The sequence below is a fragment of the Pseudophryne corroboree genome, chromosome 9 (genome assembly GCF_028390025.1).
Source record: "Pseudophryne corroboree isolate aPseCor3 chromosome 9, aPseCor3.hap2, whole genome shotgun sequence".
Lineage (NCBI taxonomy): Eukaryota > Metazoa > Chordata > Amphibia > Anura > Myobatrachidae > Pseudophryne > Pseudophryne corroboree.
The window spans coordinates 35,865,804-35,885,929 of NC_086452.1; the positions used below are offsets into that span (position 1 = coordinate 35,865,804).

The following is a 20,126-nucleotide window of genomic DNA, read 5'->3' on the forward strand; positions in this document are numbered from 1 at the left end:
GCATACTGCAGGTATTCCACATGTAGACTTTAAAAAGGAAGAATGTGCTGAGAGATACATTCTCTGTACACGGTAACTTTATGGCCATATAGTATCGCTGTACATTTATTAAAAAATACATTTAAAAAATGGAAAAAATAATTGTGAACATACCCACAAATTACATGAAATATATATATTAACTGATAATTTTTATACTGCAATGAAAGTCACAATTTCCTGAAATACAGTGACAAATAAATAAATCAATGCAACAGTTTAATAAATATTTCAATATTGGATGTTTATTGACCAATCCTTAGAAATGTATTTCTATACAATGCAATGTTACAGTCAATAATAGGCAAACAGTTTTGACACAAATTAAAAAAAAAAAAGTGCATTATCACTTATAGTATACGTATCGGACAATGTATTTGATTGCGGTATTCAGCGCAGTATTAAAATCATAGTTTGAGCACCTGTGCTTTGCAGAACTTCCAGCTTCCAGGAGACGGATGTTAATGCTATGAAACGTTCCTTGCGCAGTATGAACTCATCAATAAAAGTTGCATCCCATTGTACACAATACAAATAATTCCCGCTGCTTATGCGGCAGATGCAATGAGCTGCGAGGGTCTGTCGGAACCTTGCGCGGCGGCGTGCGGCGGGATATTTTACGGTAAGAAAACCCTGGCTTCTTTATGCTTGCATCCCAAAGGGCTCTGAGCAGCAATTAGGCAAGGTCTCGCCTACCGAAACGCACATGGCACAATGCTCTGACGGAACCTTGCGGCGAATTGATTCTAAACCGTTGTTATAAGAAAACAAATGTACATTTTATCCTAAATTGACAGCAGGACTGTCCACTGCTCCATTAAAGTATATAGATATATTTATGCATCAAAAGCGGAACTTTTTAAAATGTGTTGCTTATCAAAAATACTAATTTTATCATAGTAAACGTTAGTGGATTTTTTTTTAAAAAGCATACCCAAGTACACACAGGTTGCGGGCTGAGACTGTATTCATGAGAATGTACACAGTGCCTCAGATGCCACTAGGTCCTAGGAAATTATGTATGCGACGGATACACTACAAAGGAAGCATGCTGTCCATTTACAAGTCCTACGAACAGATTACGTTATATATGGCTCGCTCTGACCAAAGCTCCTGCAGTGGTAAGATTGTGTTTTTTTATTTGAAATAATGTTATTTGCCTGCTTGCGACCAGTCATTTCAGCAATATCTAACCACAGATCGCACTCTTAAGTCTTCACTCCTTCTTAGCGTCTGTCTCACCCTCCAATTCACAACCTGCCACACGTATTAATTTATGGACGGATATCTTACACTCTACACTGTGTACAGTACTCACTGGTTATTAGTTTAAACAGTGAATAGGAAAGGACACAAGTGATTCGGCGAACACTGCCATATTTCCGTGAATATCCATCCCGGATCAACAATTAAATTGCTCTGCTAGGAGAACTATTGCTACATTTTACCCATGAGGCATCCCAGTTTTAAAAAACTGACCATCAATGAATATTATTTTTCTGCATACATAACAGTGCCACTGTGAGATGGCATATCATCACATGAGCCGTCTATTTAAAAGGAGCAAGAAAATATTAATTGGAAGGCAAACAAAGGGACTTTCCTTTTTTTTTTTGTAACCAGATTTTTTGAGTACAGTCATAACAAAAATATAAAATATGGCGTGGCCTCCAGGGAACACATTAAAACTGGGTCCTCAAAGCCAATTACGGAAATGCTCCAAGGAGTAGATCACTTTCTCCGGTTTACCAGTAAAATTATTACAAATAAGTCAAAGTATTCATTTCATGTGAAAAGTTGCAGTATTTCTTCCCTCTGCCTGTAACCTACAGAAACTCAATGAATCCAAACTGCTCTTTACCAGTGTAATTGCACAGTGCGGAGGTATATCATTACGGTCTATAGATGGATAAATGGTTTAGTTACAAGCAAAAGGCTTTAATTCAGCCACATTAGCAGACGGTGGCAAAGGCAATAGTTCCAAACTAGCAATTGAGATAATTTTCTGAAACAAATCAGCCAGAGCGAAAGGTGTCATTATAGGGCATCTATAAAGGTAGTTAGAAGTAGAGAAATCACTGTAAACCTGTACGGTGTCATACTTACGGAAATTACCCCATATAGGGGGTGTAGACCGAAACAGCCGCAATGTCTAATAATAATTATAATCAAAGATAAATTATTAGGATCAATTTCAGGCATGTTGGGTAAATGCAGTCAGAAGGAGTCTGCTTTTGGCCCGACGGAGAGGATATCTTCCTGCTGCAATAACAGCGATATTAGAAGTTGCCACGTCTGCGGTTCTCTAGCATGCTGAGACTTGTAGTCCTACAATAATGTGAGAACCACAGCTTGTTTACCTAGGTCGTTCGTACTACATTATATAGTATTGGTTGTATGGTGAAATTAAGCAGAAGCTCCCTCAGAGACTAGATGGGCCTGGTGGTTCTTATCTGTCGTCACATTCTATGTTTCTATATTACTAATTCAGTTATCTGCCCGGCAGGGAACATTTTATGGGAACCATATGAGTGTTCTATTAAAGGTAAAGTATCCCTTGAGGAATTCGCCTGTTGTCTAGCCGTATAAGGAAGAACAGGGGTGTCTCAATAATGAGGAAACAGGCAGTAACGTTTTGGGGGCAGCAGCAAAGTGGAGGGCATTAATTAAAAAGAATTGGCTTGTTGGTGAAGCAGATGTAATAATGGTTATGGAGCGGAATATAAAGGTTTATGGAGAAGGGCGGCAGTTGCGATGCATCCTCAGGCAGCAGAATGGCCTCAATGCATAATGTAAGTCGGGGGGAGTCAGATCCCAGCAAGTAAGACGCCTGCAATATTACACCGCTCATCATACGCTTATAATCGGTACAGTACACACAGTAAAAGGACGGTGTAACCCATAGCAACAGCCAGACGTAATGGGATAATTCAAAGCAGTGCAATGGCCATGAAACATCACCAGAACGGGCAATCAAAATGGCATCACGGGCAGTACTAGCGCTAATTTTCCTGCGTATCCCAAAGAGCAGGGTTAAGCAATGTGTGGCACTCCAGCTGCTGTGGAACTACACATCTCAGCAAGCCCTGACAGTTTTGCTGTTAAGGCATGCTATAAATTTGGCAGGGGATGCTGGGATGTGTAGTCCCATAGAAGCTGGTGTTCCGGACGTTTCCTAACCTGCCATAAAGAAACACAAAGATAAGCATTGTTTGGTTACAGTAATATACAATGACGTGCGCAGCCAAGTGTCACGGTGAATTCCCCCCCAATTGTCATTTTACGTCTGTGCTTCAGAAGATTAATGGAAACCTTTTGGTGGTTGCTATGGTTACAGTACATTTTCCTGGTTGCTGTGGTTACAGTACATTTCATGTACCCCAATGGTTTCTAAAACAAGCTGATACTTCCCCAGTAATATACAGAACATTATACTGGGAACTTTAACGGATGAGTAAGGCACAAGATTTACAAATAGTAATTTAACGATTAGAAAATGACTGGCCACACACTTACTATAATCTACAATCAAACCCCCATTTCACACTCTTCGGGATCTGACGTTTTCTCACGGTCCCTAATTCTCTAATGCATTTCAATGCACCCATTTCCCTGACTTTATATCACTCTGTTCTGAAGCTGCGGCACGTGATTATTTCCATGGAGAGTCCGTCTATGAACAAGTCAGTTGTCAGTTACAAGATGGAACAAACTATTTCACACAAAACGTTGGACTTAATGTTACACATTTTCCTCATTTTACACTTTCACAGATTTGACACCAATTTTTCCCAGTCCCTTGAAAATAAATAAATGAATGTAAAACAGGGGATAAGATGACAATTAGAGTACCTGTCCCTTTAACATTTATAATTAGGAAAATCATCATTCCATGATTACTAAACGCTAAAATGTGAGTAATTATGGATTACTAATATTTACAATTGAGCATAACGTGTGATTGGTTACCCAGTGCACATTGCCATATGAAGCTTCTCAGGTAATCGACTGACGTGAAAATGCGGTCATCTCCCGCAAGGGGCTTCGATGCGCTCGCCCCCCTGTTGGCATTCTGGCGGCCGGGATCTCAGCGCAAGTATGCTGACTGCGGGATCCCGACCGCCGGTCACCTGTACCCAACCCAGGTACGCACCTGTACAATCGGACAGTTCTTTCAATCCCCGACCCGTTCATAAGATATTGTACGAGTGTGTAGATCCCTACTAATCACGTTTTACGGGAAGAATCCGGTGGCATCTGAAAAGCAGGTATTATGGGCTGCCTAGTATTAATCCGATGCAACCGTACAATATCGGACAAATTGTGACGCGTGTACGCACTTCTGCCCCTCCAGCAGAAGCGCCGCCTTCGTACGAGTCTTTTCAGCAGATATTTTAGACAGAGGCGTTTCATGGATCGCACGTTCGATTGTAAAGGTGTGTACGCACAAATCGCCACTTTGATTGTGACGTCGAAACCTAGTATAATCGGAAATAAAACTGCACCTGAAGAAGGATTGTACAAGTGTGTACCTAGCTTAATAGGGCAAAGAGGTTGCAGCAATCACACATATATGTGAAATAAAAAACTACTGGCTGGTGAAATTGTGGGGGAAGAGTTTTCTCTGTGCACAGCAGACTTCCTGTTTGTAGGTTAATTAGCGTGGTCCTATTATCCACAGTAGGCAGCAGCTGTTTTTAGGGCAGAACCAATAGTCCCCTATTCAACAGGAACACGTTAATGATATCCATTTCCATGGTGTATAAATGACAGGACCCCAATAAAAGGAAAGTAAAATCGAGCCCCTTGAAGGCTATAATTCTGCCGGAATCGGACAATGCTTTCTTCTATAAATGGTGCTTAATGCAGTTTTCCTAATGAATCATCTCACGTTTAAGGCTTATGGATACTGGAATAACAGATGTCTATTACACAGATCTACTGTTCCTAGTTGAAGGAGTGTGGAACCAACACCGCCGTTGCGTTATGTATAGAATTACTTCTAACATACGCAGATATGCAGACGCTTCACGAGCCAATCAGGGAATAGTAAGTTGTGCTCACGGAGGAAGCATTACACCTATACACCTCAGACTTCCTGTTGAGGGGGCAGAAATGGCTGATAAAGAGTAAAATAATCAGCAAAGCCCAACACATTAAGACTACCACTGGGAAGTATAAATGTACTGGGTAGGAGAACATGGGATAAAATCCGGCGGGGACCATCAAACAGCCTTATGCTGGTTACACAGCTATACACCTGTCAGGCTGCTCACCTGATACACACCTATACAATTGTCATACCGGTATGTAAAAGTGACGCCGGAGCATCAGCAGATAAAGGACTTGAAACGCTCCTGACGGACCACAAGCCCCATAAGAGAATGTGCAAACGGATATATTTCTAGCTCAGTGTTTACGGGGGTCACACTACTCCTCGGCTGATCAGGAACGTTTATCGGATAAGTGGAGTGATCGGCAAAGTCTGTACGCAGCTTTAGGGAGACCACCCAGATTGGGGTGATACCAGACTAATGGTAAGTATAACCTTCTCTTTTATCCTATCTTAGAGCACCCTGTCTGAAAGTAAGGGGTGTATTCATTCTTTAAATCCCGCCAGAGTTTAGAATTTAGTATATATTTGGGAACGATCCTGGACACTGCCTGCGAGTTGAAGGAAGAGAGGGAAGGGGGGGGGGGGGGGGGTATTGGGGGGAGTAAATTCCGGTACATATGACATCTCCAACCCATCCCGCCCTAGCTGCAGACCTGGGAAACGTGTAGGACACGTGTGTCGATCAGAGCAAGTGCTTTTATGCCCGGAGGAACAATTACAGAACTAAAGAAATGTTAATGTAGAGATACATATGTACATAAGCCTTTCACTCGCTTCATAATGGGATATACATGAGATGAGGCCATGATTAGTATACACACACGTGGTACATACATACATACATAAAGATCAGTATGACACTCTCTGTACAGTACGGCGGAGGAAGGCGCTCGGCTTTCACCACTGCTCCCAGCTAAAATCATCGCCTCTTCCGAAAACAATGAAGAATCCCAGGATGGTTAGGAAAATAACTGCGTTCCCCGCCAGGACCAGACCGCACGCTCCCCATAAGATCTGGAATAGAAAACACACGGCTTCAGCAACATGGAAACACAGGTCGCCGTAACCGGCAATCAAAAAAAGAAATCTATGTGCAAATGTAGACTCCATTACAATCTATTCTGCAGCCAGACATTTCTCTTCGTCCCAGAATCTCTTACCTATAGGGGTTCCTTTGGACAGGCCTATCCCCCCCCTAGCTTGCTGCAATCCGTAACAGGATTCCGCAAAACCCTTTTCCTTGTACGGTTACTTCAACAGCCACAAAATGTTCCCCCTTTGCCCTGTTTGCCCCCAAAAGATTGTTGGATGAAAAAAAGATTTCTAGAAATTAATCCAGTACATAAACTGACCTCTTTTCTTTAAGGGTGTAGTGTTTTTTGGCAGAGCCTCTATAAAAGATATCATTTTGCTATTTTCCATTTTAAATGGGAGAAAGAAAAACAAAAAAACAAAAAAAAAAACACAAACCTCATGGTCTGTGATTAGAAATAACATTTAAAAACATCCCCACAGGCCAATGATAAAGTTATCGGGTCATCGAGATAAGTTTCCGAAAGTTTCTTAAAAATTGTATTCTTAATATTCTAAAAGATTTTTTTTTTCTGATCTCCTCTTTAGGGAACGTCTTGTAAGTGCCAGAAAACTATGTGTAAATCGGTTTGCCCCGGGGGACTATTTTGACAGATGCAGTAATAGCCGGAACTGGAACATGCCTCCGCACAGCCACAAGAGATCTGTCCTATTTAGACGCTTATCTGGATTGTTCCAGGGACCATGAGCGCCATCTAGAGGCAGTATGCATGCATAGCCCTATTTTCCTCATCTGTATTAAGGGGGTCATTCTAATCTGATCGCTGCGGTGTGTTTTTGTACAGCGGGCGATCAGATCCGAACTGCGCATGCACCGCACTGGCGCCCCTGCGACGGGATGGTGCGAAGGATCTATTCGCATGGGCGTTCGTAAGGAGATTGACAGGAAGAGGGCGTTTGTGGGTGGCAACTGACCATTTTCAAGGAGTGTCTGGAGTAACGCAGGCGTTCCCAAGCGTTTTCAGGGAGGGTGTCTGACGCCAGCTCCGGTCCCGATCAGCAGGATTCAATTGCACAGGATAAGTCAGTCCTGGGCTGCGCAGAGACTGCACAAAGTCAGTTTGTACAGCTCTGCTACACATGCGATCACACACTTGCACAGCAAAAAAAATAAATAAGATTTTACTCACCGGTAAATATATTTCTCGTAGTCCGTAGTGGATGCTGGGAACTCCGTAAGGACCATGGGGAATAGCGGCTCCGCAGGAGACTGGGCACAACTAAAGAAAGCTATAGGACTACCTGGTGTGCACTGGCTCCTCCCACTATGACCCTCCTCCAGACCTCAGTTAGGATACTGTGCCCGGAAGAGCTGACACAATAAGGAAAGGATTTGGAATCCCGGGTAAGACTTATACCAGCGACACCAATCACACCGTATAACTCGTGATACTATACCCAGTTAACAGTATGAAATATAACTGAGCCTCAGTAACAGATGGCTCATAACAATAACCCTTTAGTTAGGCAATAACTATATACAAGTATTGCAGACAATCCACACTTGGGACGGGCGCCCAGCATCCACTACGGACTACGAGAAATAGATTTACCGGTGAGTAAAATCTTATTTTCTCTGACGTCCTAGTGGATGCTGGGAACTCCGTAAGGACCATGGGGATTATACCAAAGCTCCCAAACGGGCGGGAGAGTGCGGATGACTCTGCAGCACCGAATGAGCAAACTCAAGGTCCTCCTCAGCAAGGGTATCAAACTTGTAGACTTTTGCAAAAATGTTTGAACCCGACCAAGTAACAGCTCGGCAAAGTTGTAAAGCCGAGACCCCTCGGGCAGCCGCCCAAGAAGAGCCCACTTTCCTCGTGGAATGGGCTTTTACAGATTTAGGGTGCGGCAGTCCAGCCGCAGAATGTGCAAGTTGAATCGTGCTACAGATCCAGCGAGCAATAGTCTGCTTAGAAGCAGGAGCACCCAGCTTGTTTGGTGCATGCAGGATAAACAGCGAGTCAGTTTTCCTGACTCCAGCCGTCCTGGCTACATATATTTTCAGGGCCCTGACTACGTCCAGTAACTTGGAGTCCTCCAAGTCCCACGTAGCCGCAGGCACCACAATAGGTTGGTTCACATGAAAAGCTGATACCACCTTAGGAAGGAATTGGGAACGAGTCCTCAATTTTGCCCTATCCATATGAAAATCAGATAAGGGCTTTTGCATGACAAAACCGCCAATTCTGATACACGCCTGGCCGACGCCAAGGCCAACAGCATGACCACTTTCCACGTGAGGTATTTTTAGCTCTACGGATTTAAGTGGCTCAACCCAATGCGACTTCAGGAAATCCAACACCACGTTGAGATCCCACGGTGCCACTAGAGGCACAAACGGGGGCTGAATATGCAGCACTCCCTAAACAAAAGTCTGAACTTCAGGCAGTGAAGCCAGTTCTTTTTGGAAGAAAATGTACAGAGCCGAAATCTGGACCTTAATGGAACCCAATTTTAGGCCCGTAGTCACTCCTGACTGTAGGAAGTGCAGAAATCGACCCAGTTGAAATTCCTCCGTTGGGGCCTTCCTGGCCTCACACCAAGCAACATATTTTTGCCATATGCGGTGTTTTTTGATCACATCTTTCCTAGCCTCAATCAGCGTAGGAATGACTTCCTCCGGAATGCCTTTTTCCTTTAGGATCTGGTGTTCAACCGCCATGCCGTCAAACACAGCCGTGGTAAGTCTTGCAACAGGCAGGGCCCCTGCTGCAGCAGGTCCTGTCTGAACGGCAGAGGCCATGGGTCCTCTGAGATCATTTCTTAAAGTTCTGGGTACCAAGCTCTTCTTGGCCAATCCGGCACCACGAGTATAGTTCTTACTCCTCTCCGTCTTAGTATTCTCAGTACCTTGGGTATGAGAGGCAAAGGAAGGAACACATACACCGACTGGTACACCCACGGTGTTACCAGAGCGTCCACAGCTATCGCCTGATGGTCCATTGACCTGGCGCAATATTTTTTTTAGCTTTTTGTTGAGGCGGGACGCCATCATGTCCACCTGTGGCCTTTCCCAATGGTGTACAATCATTTTGAAGACTTCTGGATAAAGTCCCCACTCTCCCCGGTGGAGGTCGTGCCTGCTGAGAAAGTCTGCTTCCCAGTTGTCCACTCCGGGAATGAACACTGCTGACAGTGCTAACCCATGATTTTCCGCCCATCAGAAAATCCTTGTGGCTTCTGCCATCGCCATCCTGCTTCTTGTGCCGCCCTGCTGGTTTACATGGGCGACCGCCGTGATGTTGTCTGACTGGATCAGCACCGGCTGGTGTTGAAGCAGGGGTCTAGCCTGACTTAGGGCATTGTGAATGGCCCTTAGTCCCAGATTATTTATGTGTAGGGAAGTCTCCTGACTTGACCATAGTCCTTGGAAGTTTCTTCCCTGTGTGACTGCCCCCCCAGCCTCGAAGGCTGGCATCCGTGGTCACCAGGACCCAGTCCTGTATGCCGAATCTGCGGCCCTCTAGAAGATGAGCACTCTGCAGCCACCACAACAGCGACACCCTGGCCCTTGGGGACAGGGTTATCAGCCGATGCATCTGAAGATGCGACCCGGACCACTTGTCCAACAGATCCCACTGGAAGATCCTTGCATGGAACCTGCCGAATGGAATTTCTTCGTAAGAAGCTACTATCTTTCCCAGGACTCGCGTGCATTGATGCACCGACACCTGTATTTGTATTAGGAGGTCTCTGACTAGAGATGACAACTCCTTGGCCTTCTCCTCCGGGAGAAACCCTTTTTCCTGTTCTGTGTCCAGAGCCATACCCAGGAACAGTAGACGCGTCGTAGGAACCAGCTGCGACTTTGGAAAATTCAGAATCCAGCCGTGCTGTTGTAGCACTTCCCGAGATAGTGCTACTCCGACGAACAACTGCTCCCTGGACCTCGCCTTTATAAGGAGATCGTCCAAGTACGGGATAATTAGAACTCCCTTTTTTTGAAGGAGTATCATCATTTCGGCCATTACCTTGGTAAATACCCTCGGTGCCGGGGACAGACCAACGGCAACGTCTGGAATTGGTAATGACAGTCCTGTACCACAATTTTGAGGTACTCCTGGTGAGGAGGGTAAATGGGGACATGCAGGTAAGCATCCTTGATGTCCAGTGATACCATGTAATCCCCTTCGTCCAGGCTTGCAATAACCGCCCTGAGCGATTCCATTTTGAACTTGAACCTTCGTATATAAGTGTTCAAGGATTTCAATTTTAGAATGGGTCTCACCGAACAGTCTGGTTTCGGTACCACCAACATTGTGGAATAGTAACCCCGGCTTTGTTGAAGGAGGGGTACCTTGATTATCACCTGCTGGAAGTACAGCTTGTGAATTGCCGCCAGTAATACCTCTCCTCGAGGGAAGCAGGCAAGGCTGATTTGAGGTAACGGCGAGGGGGAGTCGCCTCGAACTCCAGCTTGTATCCCTGTGATAGTACTTGCAGAACCCAGGGATCCACCTGTGAGCGAGCCCACTGGTCGCTGAAGTTCCCGAGACGCGCCCCCACCGCACCTGGCTCCACCTGTGGAGCCCCAGCGTCATGCGGTGGACTCAGAGGAAGCGGGGGAAGATTTTTGATCCTGGGAACTGGCTGTCTGGTGCAGCTTTTTCCCTCTTCCCTTGTCTCTGTGCAGAAAGGAAGCGCCTTTGACCCGCTTGCTTTTCTGAAGCCGAAAGGACTGTACCTTATAATACGGTGCTTTCTTAGGCTGTGAGGAAACTTGAGGTAAATTTTTTCCTTCCCAGCTGTTGCTGTGGATATGAGGTCCCAGAGACCATCCCAAAACAATTCCTCACCCTTATAAGGCAGAATCTTCATGTGCCTTCTAAAGTCAACATCGCCTGTCCACTGCCGGGTCCCTAATACCCTCCTGGCAGAATGGACATTGCATTAATTCTGGATGCCAGCCGGCAAATATCCCTCTGTGCATCCCTCATATATAAGACGACGTCTTTAATATGCTCTATGGTTAGCAAATAGTATCCCTGTCCTAACAGGGTAATAGACCACGCTGCAGCAGCACTATCCATGCTGAGGCAATTGCAGGTCTCAGTATAGTACCTGAGTGTGTATATACAGACTTCAGGATAGCCTCCTGCTTTTTATCAGCAGGCTCCTTCAAAGTGGCCGTATTCTAAGACGGCAGTGCCACCTTTTTTGACAAACGTGTGAGCGCCTTATCCACCCTAGGGGATATCTCCCAACGTGACCTATCCTCTGGCGGGAAAGGGTACGCCATCAGTAACTTTCTAGAAATTACCAGTTTCTTATCGGGGGAACCCACGCTTCTTCACACACTTCATTCACTCATCTGATGGGGGAACAAAACACTGTCTGCTTTTTCTCCCCAAACATAAAACCCCCTTTTTTTTTTTTTGGTACCTGGGTTAATGTCAGAAATGTGTAACACATTTTTCATTGCAGAGATCATGCAACGGATGTTCCTAGTGGATTGTGTATATGTCTCAACCTCGTCGACACTGGAGTCATACTCCGTGTCGACATCTGTGTCAGCCATCTGAGGTAGCGGGCGTTTTTGAGCCCCTGATGGCCTTTGAGACGCCTGGGCAGGCGCGGGTTGAGAAGCCGGCTGTCCCACAGCTGTTACGTCATCCAGCCTTTTATGTAAGGAGTTGACACTGTCGGTTAATACCTTCCACCTATCCATCCACTCTGGTGTCGGCCCCACAGGGGGCGACATCACATTTATCGGCATCTGCTCCGCCTCCACATAAGCCTCCTCATCAACCATGTCGACACAGCCGTACCGACACACCGCACACACACAGGGAATGCTCTGACTGAGGACAGGACCCCACAAAGTCCTTTGGGGAGACAGAGAGAGAGTATGCCAGCACACACCACACACCAGAGCGCTATATAATGCAGGGATTCACACTACCCACAGTGAATTTTCCCTTATAGCTGCTATAATACACAGATTTGCGCCTAAATTTAGTGCCCCCCCTCTCTTTTTAACCCTTTGAGCCTGAAAACTACAGGGGAGAGCCTGGGGAGCTGTCTTCCAGCTGCACTGTGAAGAGAAAATGGCGCCAGTGTGCTGAGGGAGATAGCCCCGCCCCTTTTCCGGCTGACTTTTCTCCCGCTTTTTTATGGATCCTGGCAGGGGTATTTTACACATATATAGCCTCTAGGACTATATATTGTGCTTATTTTGCCAGACAAGGTGTTAATATTGCTGCTCAGGGCGTCCCCCCCCAGCGCCCTGCACCCATCAGTGACCGGAGTGTGAGGTGTGCATGAGGAGCAATGGCGCACAGCTGCAGTGCTGTGCGCTACCTTGTTGAAGACCAAAGTCTTCTGCCGCCGATTTTCAGGACCATCTTCATGCTTCTGGCTCTGTAAGGGGGACGGCGGCGCGGCTCCGGGACCGGACGATCGAGGTCGGGTCCTGTGTTCGATCCCTCTGGAGCTAATGGTGTCCAGTAGCCTAAGAAGCCCAAACTAGCTGCAAGCAGGTAGGTTCGCTTCTTCTCCCCTTAGTCCCTCGTAGCAGTGAGTCTGTTGCCAGCACATCTCGCTGAAAATAAAAAACCTAAAATATACTTTCTTTTCTAGGAGCTCAGGAGAGCCCCTAGTGTGCATCCAGCTCAGCCGGGCACAAGATTCTAACTGAGGTCTGGAGGAGGGTCATAGTGGGAGGAGCCAGTGCACACCAGGTAGTCCTAAAGCTTTCTTTAGTTGTGCCCAGTCTCCTGCGGAGCCGCTATTCCCCATGGTCCTTACGGAGTGCCCAGCATCCACTAGGACGTCAGAGAAACACAACATACCCCCTGTAGGTGACGACTATCTGATCGCAGGACAGCAAAAATCGCTGCCCAGAGATCAGATCTGAATGACCCCCTAAAACCTTTGCACAGCTGAAATGAATACAAAGAAATATATAATACCCCTTTCAAACTTAAAATCCCGGCTTTAACCCAGCTCGGACCCAGGACACGGAGCACAGGTGGAAGCTGGACTTTTTGTTTCTGTGCTTACCCCTCTCTCACATATGGGTACGAGGTGGGTTATACCCAGGTCTTCCAGCTTGGAGATGATATCATGTAGAAGCACTGCTGTGCCCCGCCAATACATTTATTTTAGGCATGAACCGGGTCATTCCTTTCACATATATGCCAGGGCACTGACCCAGGTTGCAAATCATGGGAATAACTAGTTGATTGAAGGGGTAGGGGCACGGACCCGGGACTGCCAACCCAGGTCGTTCCTTTCCAACATAAGCCAGACACGGCGCGTGCACAGCAAAATACCTGGAGTTTTAGCTTATGTCTGTGGCTATATCGTTATTCCAGATCTCTCGCCATCCCCACCTCCACTGTCTTATCACACCTACACGCTGTCCTTAGATAGTCCTATGTATAATGTTGGATAACCCATACGTATTATAACATTGTCATTCTTATTCCGTGACTAAAGAACATTACAAAACAGATTTCAAATAGGCGGTACATAACTGTTGTTCTTTTATTTACCAATGTTATGTCAATGGTGCCTTGTTTCGTGGGTGTTTCCCACCCTTTGTTAAATGACAGTGGTGACCTTAATAAAACTATTTAATGCCATAAAAAATAAGAATTTACTTACCGATAATTCTATTTCTCGTAGTCCGTAGTGGATGCTGGGGACTCCGTAAGGACCATGGGGAATAGCGGCTCCGCAGGAGACTGGGCACATCTAAAGAAAGCTTTAGGACTAACTGGTGTGCACTGGCTCCTCCCCCTATGACCCTCCTCCAAGCCTCAGTTAGGATACTGTGCCCGGACGAGCGTACACAATAAGGAAGGATTTTGAATCCCGGGTAAGACTCATACCAGCCACACCAATCACACCGTATAACTTGTGATCTGAACCCAGTTAACAGTATGACAACAGAGGAGCCTCTGAAAAGATGGCTCCCAACAATAATAACCCGATTTTTGTAACAATAACTATGTACAAGTATTGCAGACAATCCGCACTTGGGATGGGCGCCCAGCATCCACTACGGACTACGAGAAATAGAATTATCGGTAAGTAAATTCTTATTTTCTCTGACGTCCTAGTGGATGCTGGGGACTCCGTAAGGACCATGGGGATTATACCAAAGCTCCCAAACGGGCGGGAGAGTGCGGATGACTCTGCAGCACCGAATGAGAGAACTCCAGGTCCTCCTCAGCCAGGGTATCAAATTTGTAGAATTTAGCAAACGTGTTTGCCCCTGACCAAGTAGCTGCTCGGCAAAGTTGTAAAGCCGAGATCCCTCGGGCAGCCGCCCAAGATGAGCCCACTTTCCTTGTGGAAGGGGCTTTTACAGATTTTAGCTGTGGCAGGTCTGCCACAGAATGTGCAAGCTGAATTGTACTACAAATCCAACGAGCAATAGTCTGCTTAGAAGCAGGAGCACCCAGCATGTTGGGTGCATACAGGATAAACAGCGAGTCAGATTTCCTGACTCCAGCCGTCCTGGAACATATTTTCAGGGCCCTGACAACATCCAGCAACTTGGATTCCTCCAAGTCCCTAGTAGCCGCAGGCACCACAAAAGGTTGGTTTAGGTGAAAACGCTGGAACCACCTTAGGGAGAAACTGAGGACGAGTCCTCAATTCCGCCCTGTCCGAATGGAAAATCAGATAAGGGCTTTTACAGGATAAAGCCGCCAATCCTGACACGCGCCTGGCCTAGGCCAGGGCCAACAGCATGACCACTTTCCATGTGAGATATTTTAACTCCACAGATTTAAGTGGTTCAAACCAATGTGACTTTTGGAACCCAAACTACATTGAGATCCCAAATTGCCACTGGAGGCACAAAAGGAGGCTGTATATGCAGTACCCCTTTTACAAACGTCTAAACTTCAGGGACTGAAGCTAGTTCTTTTTTGGAAGAAAATTGACAGGGCCGAAATCTGAACCTTAATGGACCCCAATTTCAGGCCCATAGACACTCCTGTTTGCAGGAAATGTAGGAATCGACCCAGTTGAATTTCCTCCGTCGGGCCTTACTGGCCTCGCACTACGCAACATATTTTCGCCAATTGCGGTGATAATGTTTTTGCGGTTACATCCTTCCTGGCTTTTGATCAGGATAGGGATGACTTCATCCGGAATGTCTTTTTTCCTTCAGGATCCGGTGTTCCAACGCCATGCCGTCAAACGCAGCCGCGGTAAGTCTTGGAACAGACAGGGTCCTTGCTGGAGCAGGTCCCTTCTTAGAGGTAGAGGCCACGGATCCTCCGTGAGCCTTTCTTGAAGTTCCGGTTACCAAGTCCTTTTTGGCCCATCCGGAGCCACGAATATAGTGCTTACTCCTCTCCATCTTATCAATCTCAGTACCTTGGGTATGAGAGGCAGATGAGGGAACACATATACTGACTGGTACACCCACGGTGTTACCAGAGCGTCTACAACTATTGCCTGAGGGTCTCTTGACCTGGCGCAATACCTGTCGAGTTTTTTAATCATGTGGACGACTTCTGGGTGAAGTCCCCACTCTCCCGGGTGGAGGTCGTGCTGAGGAAGTCTGCTTCCCAGTTGTCCACTCCCGGAATGAATACTGTTGACAGTGCTATTACATGATTTTCCGCCCAGCGGAGAATCCTTGCAGCTTCTGCCATTGCCCTCCTGCTTCTTGTGGCACCCTGCCTGTTTACGTGGGTGACTGCCGTAATGTTGTCCGACTGGATCAACACCGGCTGACCTTGAAGCAGAGGTCTTGTTAAGCTTAGAGCATTGTAAATGGCCCTTAGCTTCAGGATATTTATGTGAAGTGATGTCTCCAGGCTTGACCATAAGCCCTGGATATTCCTTCCCTGTGTGACTGCTCCCCAGCCTCGCAGGCTGGCATCCGTGGTCACCAGGACCCAGTCCTGAATGCCGAATCTGCGGCCCTCTAGAAGATGAGCACTCTGCAACCACCACAGGAGGGATACCCTTGTCCCTGGTGACAGGGTTATCCGCTGATGCATCTGAAGATGCGACCCGGACCATTTGTCCAGTAGGTTCCACTGGAAAATCTTGCGTAGAATCTGCCGAATGGGATTGCTTCGTAGGAAGCCACCATTTTTTACCCAGAACCCTTGTGCATTGATGCACTGAAACTTGGTTCGGTTTTAGGAGGTTCATGACTAGCTCGGATAACTCCCTGGCTTTCTCCTCCGGGAGAAACACCTTGTTTCTGGACTGTGTCCAGGATCATCCCTAGGAACAGAAGACAAGTCATCGGAACCAGCTGCGATTTTGGAATATTGAGAATCCAATCGTGCTGCCGCAACACTACCTGAGATAGTGCTACACCGATCTCCAGCTGTTCCCTGGATCTTACCCTTATCAGGGAATCGTCCAAGTAAAGGATAACTAAAATTCCCTTCCTTCGAAGGAATATCATCATTTCGGTCATTACTTCAGTAAGGACCCGGGGTGCCGTGGCCCATCCCTACGGCAGCGTCTGAACTGATAGTGACAGTTCTGTACCATAACCTGAGATACCCTTGGTGAGAAGGGTACATTTTTGACATGAAGGTAAGCATCCTTGATGTCCCGAGACCTCATGTAGTCCCCTTCTTCCAGGTTTGCAATCACTGCTCTTAGTGACTCAATTTTGAATTTGAACCTCTGTATGTAAGAGTTCAAAGATTTTAGATTTTAAAATCGGTCTCACCGAGCCGTCTGGCTTCGGTACCACAATAGTGTGGAATAATACCCCGTTCCCTGTTGCAGGAGGGGTACCTTAATTATCACCTGCTGGGAATACAGCTTGTGAATGGCTTCCAAAACTGCCTCCCTGTCAGCGGGAGACGTCGGTAAAACAGACTTTTGGAAACGGCGAGGGGAATACGTCTCGAATTCCAATTTGTACCCCTGAAAATATTACCTGAAGGATCCAGGGGTCTACTTGCGAGTGAGCCCACTGCGCACTGAAATTCATTGAGAACGGGCCCCCACCGTGCCTGAACTTGTAAAGCCCTAGCGTCATACTGAGGGCTTGGCAGAGGCAGAAAAGGGTTTCTGTTCCTGGGAACTGGCTAATCTCTGCAGCCATTTTCCTCTCCCTCTGTCACGTGCAGAAAAGAGGAACCCTTTTGTCCGCTTGCCGACCAGGACTGCGCCTGATAATACGGCGTCTTATTTTGAGAGGCGACCAGGGGTACATCCCCTTTTTTTTGTAAGGCAATACTTCCAAATGCCGTTTGGAATCCGCATCACCTGACCATTTTACTGGTAGAATTGGACAACGCACCTATACTTGATGCCAGTCGGCAAATATTCCGCTGTGCATCATGCATATATAGAAATGCATCTTTTAATTGCTCTATAGGCAATAATATACTGTCCTTATCTAGGATATCAATATTTCCAGTCAGGGAATCCGACCACGCCAACCCAGCACTGCACATCCAGGCTGAGGCGATTGCTGGTCGCAGTATAACACCAGTATGTGTGTAAATACATTTTAGGATACCCTCCTGCTTTCTATCAGCAGGAACCTTAAGGGCGGCCATCTCAGGAGAGGATAGAGCCCTTGTTCTTACAAGCGTGTGAGCGCCTTATCCCCCCTAGGGGGGTGTTTCCCAACGCACCCTAACCTCTGGCGGGAAAAGGTATACTGCCAATAACTTTTTAGAAATTATCAATTGTTATCGGGGGGAAACCCACGCATCATCACACACCTCATTTTATTTCTCAGATTCAGGAAAACTACAGGAAGTTTTTCCTCACCAAATATAATACCCCTTTTTTTTGGTGGTATTCATATTATCAGAAAAGTGTAAACATTTTCCATTGCCTTAATCATGCAATGTGTGGCCCTATTGGAAATCACGGTTGTCTCTTCACCGTCGACACAGGAGTCAGTATCCGTGTCGGCGTCTGTATCTGAGGTAACGGGCGCTTTAGAACCCCTGTATGAGACGTCTGGACATGCACAAGCTGAGTAGCCGGCTGTCTCATGTCAACCACTGTCTTTAATACAAAGTTGACACTGTCACACAATTTCAACAGTACATCCACTCAGGTGTCGACCCCCTAGGGGGTGACAACACTATTACAGACACTCTACTCCGTCTCCACATCATTTTTCTCCTCATACATGTCGACACAAACGTACCGACACACAGCACACACACAGGGAATGCTCTGATAGAGGACAGGACCCCACTAGCCCTTTGGGGAGACAGAGGGAGAGTTTGCCAGCACACACCAGAGCGCTATATATATATATATATATATATATATATATATACAGGGATAACCTTATATAAGTGTTTTTCCCCTTATAGCTGCTGTATTGTTTATACTGCGCCTAATTTGTGCCCCCCTCTCTTTTTTAACCCCTTTCTGTAGTGTAGTGACTGCAGGGGAGAGCCAGGGAGCTTCCCTCCAACTGAGCTGTGAGGGAAAATGGCGCCAGTGTGCTGAGGAGATAGGCTCCGCCCCTTTCTCGGCGTCCTTATCATCCGTTTTTCTGTATGTTTTGGCAGGGGTTAAATGCATCCATATAGCCCAGGAGTTATATGTGATGCATTTATTTTAGCCATATAAGGTTTTTATCGATTTATTGCGTCTCAGGGCGCTGCCCCCCAGCGCCCTGCACCCTCAGTGACCGGAGTGTGAAGTGTGCTGAGAGCAATGGCGCACAGCTGCGGTGCTGTGCGCTACCTTATCTGAAGACAGGATCGTCTTCTGCCGCCGATTTTCCGGACCTCTTCGCTCTTCTGGCTCTGTAAGGGGGCCGGCGGCGCGGCTCCGGGACCCATCCAGGCTGAACCTGTGATCGTCCCTCTGGAGCTAATGTCCAGTAGCCAAGAAGCCCAATCCACTCTGCACGCAGGTGAGTTCGCTTCTTCTCCCCTTAGTCCCTCGATGCAGTGAGCCTGTTGCCAGCAGGTCTCACTGAAAATAATAAACCTAAACTAAAACTTTCACAAAGAGCTCAGGAGAGCCCCTAGTGTGCACCCTTCTCGTCGGGCACAGAAATCTAACTGAGGCTTGGAGGAGGGTCATAGGGGGAGGAGCCAGTGCACACCAGTTAGTCCTAAAGCTTTCTTTAGATGTGCCCAGTCTCCTGCGGAGCCGCTATTCCCCATGGTCCTTACGGAGTCCCCAGCATCCACTAGGACGTCAGAGAAATAATCGTTATGGTAGAATTACTGTTGATCACTATATTTCTCCTAAGCCCACATTATCCACAGGATAACATTGGGATATGAGGTAGTGACAACGGATTGGCACCAATGATCAAGGCTTTTGGTCTCCCAGAATGCAACGGGCCTGTTCCCTATATCCCCGCCTCCTGGCTCAGGCAAATCAGTTGTTTTCCAAAGCTTAAGGCAGGAGCATCATAGAGAGCCCTAATCAGGCGAGAAGAACACACATGCACACCCTTCAGTACAAGAAGGAAGAGGTTAGTAGGTGAAAGGATCTTTAAATCAGGTGCGTCCGGGTGGGATCCCTGTGGATCCTGTAGACTTAGGAGAAATAGAGTTATGAACGGTAAGTCTACCATAACGATTATTTCTCCTGCTGGGTCCACAGGTTATCCACAGGATAACATTGGGATGTCCCAAAGCAATTTAGTGGTGGGGACGCTCCTGACTGGACAGGAGAATCCTTCGGCCGAATTCAGCGTCCTGAGAGGCAAAGGTATCAAAGGCATAATGTCTAATAAATATGTTAATGGAAGACCATGTGGCTGTCTTACTTATCTGTTCTGCTGAAGCACCATGTTGTGCTGCCCATGATGGACCTACCTTACGAGTAGAGTAAGCAGAGACATTAGGCGGAACAGGGAGAACAGCTTGAGAATATGCTTCTGAAAATAAGAATTTACTCACCGGTAATTCTATTTCTCGTAGTCCGTAGTGGATGCTGGGAACTC

The 20,126-nt window shown here is 46.7% G+C and overlaps 1 protein-coding gene across 1 annotated transcript in view; it reads right to left on the bottom strand.

Moving 5' to 3' along the window:
• Positions 1-257: 257 nt before the first annotated feature.
• The window catches only part of LEPROT (leptin receptor overlapping transcript), a 53,940-nt gene continuing 34,071 nt past the window's right edge, over positions 258-20,126 (bottom strand). Inside the window, exon 4 of the mRNA XM_063939168.1 lies at positions 258-6,169. Within this exon, the coding sequence (XP_063795238.1) occupies positions 6,053-6,169 (117 nt within the window). The 3' untranslated portion in view covers positions 258-6,052. The remainder of the gene's footprint in view (positions 6,170-20,126) is intronic.